The sequence below is a fragment of the Thunnus thynnus genome, chromosome 3 (assembly GCF_963924715.1).
Source record: "Thunnus thynnus chromosome 3, fThuThy2.1, whole genome shotgun sequence".
NCBI lineage: Eukaryota > Metazoa > Chordata > Actinopteri > Scombriformes > Scombridae > Thunnus > Thunnus thynnus.
The window spans coordinates 34,927,006-34,935,713 of NC_089519.1; the positions used below are offsets into that span (position 1 = coordinate 34,927,006).

Genomic DNA, 8,708 nt, shown 5'->3' on the forward strand with positions numbered 1-8,708 from the left:
GTGAGAATGTGACATGTCTGGACTCCAGGAAGATCAGCTTTAGGTCACAGCTAATGGGGATCCTAACTAATAAACAATAAACAAATGTCTGGATTTTGTGTTTATGCAGTTAGGTGTTTTTTCTCTTTCTGCTCTGTCATGGTAGGTATCACTGATCCTTCTAAGTAGGCCTAATGCTGTCAGCCTTTAGTCAATTTTGCATATGTTTTGTTTGGGGGTTTTTTTTGTTTGTTTGCTTGGTTTTTTTTTTTTTTACAAATTTATAATCTTAAAATGAAAAATGTATAGGAGATAAGTATCATAATGGTCCAATCCTTGCAGCAGCTCTCTAACTGTACATACTGAACAGCTGATGAGGAAAATACCCCTGTGAGGAATTGATTCGCCAAAAAAGAAAACATACCCTGCTGTTGTATTAAGTCGCTCCAAATTCCATTCTAAAAATTTCAATTTTAATTTTGATGTTTATTTAGTCTTAGTACATGTTTCCTACAAGATGACTTGGATTACATTAAATTAATTGGAAACACACAACAATTCAGCATAGGTGTGATATATCGAATAATAATACTTGATCAAATATCATTCCCACAATATTCAAATAGGTCTGCATAATAGGGACTAGCTAATGCTAATTCTGAAAGTTTAATTTAAGGCATTTGTTGTTAAAAGCTGGTAAGTGCTACATAGTATGTACACCAAATATCGCATAATGAGCAAATGCATAAATAATTTTTTTTTAAAAATACATAAAGAAGTGCATTTTGATCATGGAAAAGGACATTAAATTAATGTCTTGGATTTATTTTCTACATCTCATAAATAATCTTTTATTAAGGCTGTTTCTGTGTTTATTTATTCATTTCTATATATATTTCTACATTTATTTATTTATGCATTTCTATATTCATTTTATTTATTTATTTTATTTATTTATTTTTTTATTATACATTTTTGTATTTATTTTTGTATTTATACATTTATTCTTTTTTTTTTAAGTTTTGAAGTCATTTTTCGTACTCCATACAACCGCGTTCACAGTGAGAAAACGATCCAGACCTGATTAGTCGATGATCGATAGATTTACCCCTCTCAATCAATATACGCGCAGCCAGGAAGAAGTAGTCGATCAACGATAGACGTTACCCATCAAAGATGAAAGCGGCGCGCTAGCTCTGTTAGCATCATTTGATGGAGGGGGCGACATGTTTCATCTGGAAACTGAGTTACACTAAAACCTGCCCAGCTCGGATACAGTAACTGAGGACGGAGAAGAACGGCACGATATGCAGTAAGTACCGACTCCCAACCGGCGGTTGAGCGGAACCGGATTAATCCCGCTAAAAGTTTGGAGCCGCCAGGCCCGCTGCGAAGCTAGCCGGTGATATGAACGCAGGCAGCCTCCTGTAACAGCGTTTAGACTGGATCTGCTCACGGCTCCAGCTCACTCAGACTGAACCATAATCCAGTTATTATATTTAGAGTTTAAACAGGAGCGTTTCTAATGTTTTTAGCCTGAATGATCGCATTAGCTCGCTGCTCTGCTAGCTGATTAGCTGCTGTAGAGATGCTGCATTGAGGAGTAACTAAGTACATTTAACGTTAACAGTAACTCAAATAACGTACTTAAGTACATTTTTGAAGTACCTGTACATGAGTGTTTCTATCCTATGCTACTTTATACTTCCACTCCACTACATATCAGAGGGAAATATTGTACTTTCTACTCCATTACATTTATTTGACAGCTTTAGTTACTTTTCAGATGTACAGAGATGATTCTTCTTTTATTTCTTCTTATTATTAGTAATACACATTATCTTCTTTTCTTAAAGTCACTGTAAAACGTCAAAAACATAAAGTAACAGATAGGACTTCTACTTGTAATGGAATATTTTTACATTCATGTATTGGTACTTTTACTTCAGTAAAGGATTTGAGTACTACACCACTGTCATTATGCCAGATAGATGGTTTTTTGTCTATTTTTAAAATACTCCGATTTAAACTGTTTAAGTAATTAACACCGTCTTTATAGATAGGATGAGAGTGAAAGTGATGTGCAGGTGTCTCCTCTTCACTGAAACATCTCCGGTGTTTGACACTGAGCTGTTTTTGGTTCCCAGGTCATGAAGCGGGTTCGCACGGAGCAGATCCAGTATGCCGTGGCTCAGTACCTGAAGCGGAGGCAGTATGTGGACACTGAAGCCTCCCTGAAAGGAGCCAAACTCTTCCAGTCAGCTGAGGAGATGGCTGCCAGCCTCACGGGTGAGAACACTGACACGATGCAGAGTTGGACTGACTTGATTTGGGATTAACTTTACACATATTTTTCAGGTCTGTCTTAAAACAACAAACAACAAGAAAAAAGGTTAATCAGACAAAATGAGTAAAAGTACATGTGGGATGGACGATGGGTCTTTAAACTAGCCAACAGCTTTTAAAATTTCTTATTAGCTTCATACAACCAGAAAGGTTAAAACCGAGTGTTTCTACATGATGGTATGTCTACTTTAATGTAAATAAAGGATCTGAGCATTTCTTCCACCTCTGCTGTAAACTCTTAGTTAAAACATACACCCTGTAAAAACTTTATATTCATCGGTGAAATGATAATAGTTACAGGTGATTGAGTAATCATGCACCTTATCTCTTCCTCCTCCTCTTCCTCTCCTCTCTGTGTCCGTGAGCAGTGCAGACAGAGTCGGGTTGTGCCAACATCGTCTCTGCTGCACCCTGCCAGTCCGACCCGCAGCAGTACGAGACGCAATACTCCAGACTGCGCTCTTTTCTGTCAGGTATGACGTCCACATTCCTGCTGCAGAGCCACTGACTTCCTCACATAGCTGAAGATGAGTGTGTATTTACACATCATCACCTGAACCAACTTGTCATTTATGCTCTCTGTTAAATCAGGTGATTTGGGTGAACATATTCACAAAATAGCAAGCACAAGACCTTCTTGGATGTCATGTGATCATAAAACCATCTGAATCATTTTTATTTCCTCTAAATTAGAAACAGAAATATCCTGGGCGAAGGAGGTGAGCAGCATCCTCTACCCGCTCTTCGTCTACCTCCACCTGGACATGGTGCGCTGCGGCCTGAAGGGGGCAGTAGATGGTTTCTACAGTCGTTTCCACGGCGCCTTTCTTCAGGACAGTGAGCAACGCGCCACTGTGGAGCAGCTGCGGCATGTTCTCACTGCTCAGGACGTAGCAGCCAACCCCAAGCTGAGTGCTTTCCTAGAGCACAAGTACGTGGTTCACCTGACGGAGCCGGCCTACAGCTACCTGCTGCGCTACCTGCAGAGCGAGGACAACAGCGCCCTCTGCAGGGCCCTCAGCACGCACCTGCAGGTGGAGGTCACCGCCTCCAGGCGTACAGACTACCAGCTGTACGGAGCGGCCGGTGGGGCGACCGCCGCCCCGAACTCCACCTCCTCCTGGGCGGGAGTGGACGGGGCGGATGGTGGGGAAGGGGTGGACGTCCCTGCAGGGATCCCGCAGAGCGAGGCGGCCCTGGAGGCTCTGCAGGACTGCATCAAGAAGGTCCGCGAGGGCCCCCCCTCGCTCACCACCGTGTGTTTCTACGCCTTCCACCACACGGAGCAGCTGCTGAACACCGCCGAGGTCTCCGCCGACAGCCGACTGCTGGCCGCCGGCTTCGACAGCTCCACGGTGAAGCTGTGGAGCCTCCGAGCCAGGAAGCTGAAAGCTAAACCGCATCAGGCCGACGTGTCGCACATCCACCTGGCATGTGACGTACTGGAGGAGGAAGTGAGTACAAATGAAAACACCTTTACAGCATATTTGACATTGTTTTATAATGTGTGAAGGCCAAGCTGATGTTTATATTTCTTTTTATGCCTAATTTATCAAATTATAACTAACAATTATTGTCCCTATCAGTTGATCTGTCCAAACACTTTTCTCCCACTTAATCATTTAATCTTTTGGTCTATAAAATATCAGAAAATACTGAAAAACTCTCATCACAGTTTCCTGTAAGCCTGAGTGAAATCTTCAAATTCCTTGTTTTGTCCAAAACCACAAAAATATTCAATTTACAGTCATATAACACATGTTTAGCATTTCAGCTTGACAAATGATTCATCTGTCCTCGAAACTGCTGTAAGTGAAAGACTCGGCACAGTTGATTAGGGCTGCAACTAATGATTGCCTTATCAATCTATTGCATAATGGAGAATGTTCATCACTTGTTAGCAGAAATAATTTCAACATTCTGATTAAGATATTAAAGGAAAAAAAGAAACATTTTGTGTCCTTTGCGAAACTGTAACAGGTCACTGAATTTGTTCACTGATGATCAGAATTGTTTATTCGGCTGTTTCTTGCTTAATTACAAATAATATCAGGACAGAGACGCTAATATCAGCTAACAAGACGACTTTTCTTCTTCGTTGCTGTATGTTTGTCCTCAGGTGGACGAGGAAGACGGCTCCGGCAGTGAGATAAAGACGCTGCGAGGTCATAGCGGTCCGGTGTTTCGCACCGCCTTCCTGACGGACAGCTCCGGCCTGCTCTCCTGCTCCGAGGACACGACCATCCGCTACTGGGACCTGGGCAGCTTCACCAACACGGTGCTCTACCAGGGACACGCCTACCCGGTGTGGGACGTGGACGTCAGCCCCTGCAGCCTCTACTTCGCCAGCGGCTCCCACGACCGCACCGCCCGCCTCTGGACGTTCTCCCGCACCTACCCGCTGCGTCTCTACGCCGGGCATCTCGCCGACGTCGATTGCGTCAAGTTCCACCCCAACTCCAACTACCTGGCCACCGGCTCCACAGACAAGACTGTCCGGCTGTGGAGCACCCAGCAGGGGGCGTCGGTTCGCCTCTTCACAGGCCACCGCGGCCCGGTGCTGTCGCTCGCTTTCTCACCTAATGGGAAGTACCTAGCGTCCGCCGGCGAGGACCAGAGAGTAAAGCTTTGGGATTTAGCATCGGGGACGTTGTTCAAAGACCTGCGGGGACACACAGACAGCGTCACCAGCCTGTCTTTCAGCCCGGACAGCAGCCTGGTGGCGTCGTCGTCTATGGACAACTCGGTCAGGGTGTGGGACATCAGGAACTCCCACGGCGGGACGCCAGCTGACGGCTCGTCCAGCGAACTGGTTGGACTGTACACTGGAAACACCAGCAACGTGTTGAACGTCCAGTTCATGGCCTGCAACCTGCTGCTGGTGACAGGAACTGCTCAAGAGAAAGCAGAACAGTAGCCACGGCGTCTTGTGTAGTTTGTTAGTGTTTGGGAGAAACGCTCGAATGTCTCCAGGTGTTCGTTTGAAGATGTGGTCGTCAGTCGGACTCTGAGCCAACAAAAACGTCTTTTGCCAAACTGAGCTGCAGGTCTGATATTTTTTTGTGTGTGTGTGTGTTTTTTCTTCATTATTTCTCAGCGTAGAACAGAAGCAAAGTTAAGAATCACTTTTTTTCCTTCAAAAACCTTTTTAAACCTGCAACTAACGATTATTTTCTCGATCAATCGATTAGACGTTTCTAAAATGTCAGAAAATGGTGAAAAATGTCCTGTTGATGCAGCCTAAACTGTCTCGTTATGTCCCGACCAACAGTCCACAACCCAAAGATGTTCAGTTTACTGTTGTAGAAAAACAGAAAATGGAGCTGGAACGAGAGAAGTTTAGTGTTTTTTTTTCCTTTTAAAAAATGTCTCAAAACAGTTAATTGAATATCAAAATAGTTGCTGATTAGTTTTCTGTCCATCATTCATTGCTGAAGCATAATTTGCTATATGTGGTATTATCTCATTACCAAAGCTCCTGCACTAGATCTCAGTATTAAAGAATTCATCAGTTTCTTGTACGTGATGTTTGGAAGCTGCAGAGGAAACGGTCTGGTGGTTGTTTACTCTGCTGTCATGCACAAGTTTTATATAATCTATGAGAACTGTATATAAAATGTGACTGTTGGAAGATGTTGTAGATTTAAAAAAAAAAAAAAAAAAATTGCAGCTGCAAAAATCAGTTTGACACAGATTGACGAGAAAAATGACAAAATAGCAGCGGCGTGTTTTGTTTTTTCTCGGTTATTTGATGGTGAATTCATCAGTTTGTGGAAATATATAAATGTGACTGAACATTGATGAGTATTGTGGGATAAACTGGGTCGCTGGAGTCCAGAATATTTGGTCTACCTGCTGCAGAATACAGAGTTTCACCTCCTTTGTTACAGTTCATGTGTAAAAGATGAAACGCGCTGGTTAACCAGTCGTTTTTTACATCTCTGTGTCTCAGTTACTTCTTTTGTTAAATAGTTTTCTTGCCATAAAACATGTTTATATTTCTAAAACTAATGTACCGAACTTAAGTATTGTTTTAATGCCTTTAACGAAACTCTGCAATCATGTCAACAATCAGCATCATATTGAAAACTTGTTGATGTTTAGCCTAGCTTAGCACAAACACTGAAAGCAGCGGGAAACTGCTAGCTTAGCTCCATCTTAAGTGAAAGAAATGCAACTTCCAAAAACTCTAAACATGAAATTCTCAAGTTGATTTAAAAAGAAATACATGTAAATAAGACAACTTTGAGTCTTCGGATGGTGCGTTTTTTCATTTTCGATGAGGCTAGGCTAGCAGTTTCCCTCCGCTTTCAGTCTTTGTGCTAAGCTAAGCTAATCACATCCTGGATAGAGCGACTATAATTAGATATTTTACGATATGATGCTGATTGTTTAAAGGCAAGAAAACAAGACTTTATCTTGATACTTTAGTTTTAGAAATATAAACATGTTTTATGGTTTAAAAAAAAAAAAAAAACGCACTTTTTTTAAAAATTTGACAAAAGAAGCCAAATTTCTCAAACTGCAGCTCATAATCAGATCGCTGTCGTCGGATGAATTCAGGAAGAAAACTTTCAGAAATGAAGAAAGTACATTTTGCATTGAGGCCCGTTGAGTTCAGAGACTGTTCATAGTGTATTTTCTGCACTATTCTGCGAGTGGCATTAACTGTGCAATGCTTAAAAAGTGTAAATATACTGTATTTTTGTAATATTTTGTCTACCAAAAGTTTCCATCCAGGTTGTGCTTTATGAGGGCAGAAACTGATGCTCCTGGATTGTTTTCGTACAAAGTCTGATTGATTGAGGATTTTTTTTGTTGTTGTTTTTTGAATATTTTGTTCATGAATTCAGCCTGGAAGTTGTCCTTTTCTGTTCATCAGTAAACTTTTGAATCGCTCCTGTAGCCCAAAATAAGAAATAAATAACAGAATTTATTTGATCTGATGCTTCAGTCCCTTCTGTCGACTGTATCACGCTGGTTTGAGTTCCTTTCTGGGCTTGATGTTGTGTACTTTGATTCAGTTTCACTGCATACAAAACATAAATGTTGTTTAACCTGACACACCAGACTGTGTGACCCAGTCATCTATAAACTTAAGAGTGGACCAGATAGACGGGACGCACCAGAGCAAAACTGTGACCTGCGTAAACAAATCCTCATTTTGAAAAACTAAATTCTGCACACTCAAGATCAGGAAAAAGACGTCTCGCCACCTGCTTGTCAGCTGACATTACAGCAGGTTGTTGGATCAGAGAGACATGAGGGAACTTTACAGGACAGTTAAACTTATTTATCTGTGCAAATAAAAAAAACTGCGCAGAATCACGTAAAGGATGGATCCACAATTATTCAAGTGTGTCTTAAAACAACAGTCAGGAGCCCAAATGAACATTAAACCTGTTTTTCTTGCTGTAATCATTCCTCCTGTTCATACTGACCATTAGAAGATCCCTTCATAATGACCTTACAATGGAAGTGATGGAGGACAAAATCCAAAGTTTATCTGAAGCTAATATGAAGCTTCAGCGTCCAAATGAGTCAAATCAAGTAGATATCTTTCAACATTACAGTCTTTTTAGTGCCAAAGTCCCTCTTTTTGTTACTATACTTCCACCTGCAGCTCAACAAGGAAACACAAAGAGGGAATTTGATGCTAAAAAGACTGTAAATGTGTCAGATATCCACTTGATATGACTAACTCAGACTGCTGAAGCTGAATATAAGCTTCACAGAGACTTTTAAATGACTGTGTGGACACACTGTGGATTTTGGCCTCCATCACTTCCATTGAAAGCACATTTGAAGGATCTTTTAATATCCAGTATGAACAGGAGGAATGATTACAGCGAGGAAAACCTCTTTCACTGTTACTATGGACACCTGACTGCTGGTTTAAGACACTTGAAAAATTGTGAACCCGTCCTTTAAAGTAAAGTTTAAATTCTGCGTGGAGGTAAAACTGTAATTCCTCGACTTTGCCTGCAAATATTTTTTCAATTTCCAAATAAATGTATGAAAACAGTTCATCCAGCAGTTGACCTGAAACTTCAGGATGTTTTTAATTAATAGTTTGTGAAAGACATTGTTTAAATATCTTTAGCTTATTTTTATAAACTCACCAGTTTAACTACAGTTTCCTGAACATGTTGAACATCATTCTGAATCAAGTCTGGTTTGTTTTCCTCCTGAACATTTTTTTAAATTTACCAACCTCTAAACCAGCTCTCAGCTGTGCAGCTAAAGATATTTATTTATTACTGTAGATTCATGAAATATAAATTAAGATTCACTTTTCTTTCATATGCACACATCTCCTTAATTCTGACTTTGATAAGATGTTTTTATTGCAAACTTCAGTAAAAGTTAAATTTATGAAATGG

The 8,708-nt window shown here is 40.9% G+C and overlaps 1 protein-coding gene across 1 annotated transcript; it reads left to right on the forward strand.

Moving 5' to 3' along the window:
* The first annotated feature begins 1,029 nt into the window (after window positions 1-1,029).
* taf5l (TAF5-like RNA polymerase II, p300/CBP-associated factor (PCAF)-associated factor) lies at window positions 1,030-7,266 on the forward strand. Its single transcript, XM_067585561.1, has 5 exons — window positions 1,030-1,291; window positions 2,127-2,268; window positions 2,694-2,798; window positions 3,019-3,779; window positions 4,445-7,266. Exons 2-5 carry the CDS (start codon window positions 2,130-2,132, stop codon window positions 5,240-5,242), a joined length of 1,803 nt encoding a protein of 600 aa, XP_067441662.1. The 5' UTR covers window positions 1,030-1,291; window positions 2,127-2,129; the 3' UTR covers window positions 5,243-7,266.
* Window positions 7,267-8,708: the final 1,442 nt, after the last annotated feature.

Bases quoted from the DNA above. Each gene is read 5' to 3' on its own strand.
- taf5l (XM_067585561.1), top strand. From the start codon at position 2,130: ATGAAGCGGGTTCGCACGGAGCAGATCCAGTATGCCGTGGCTCAGTAC. The intron at 2,269-2,693 runs GTGAGAACACTG...GTCCGTGAGCAG, and splicing joins GATGGCTGCCAGCCTCACGG to TGCAGACAGAGTCGGGTTGT. The intron at 2,799-3,018 runs GTATGACGTCCA...CCTCTAAATTAG, and splicing joins ACTGCGCTCTTTTCTGTCAG to AAACAGAAATATCCTGGGCG.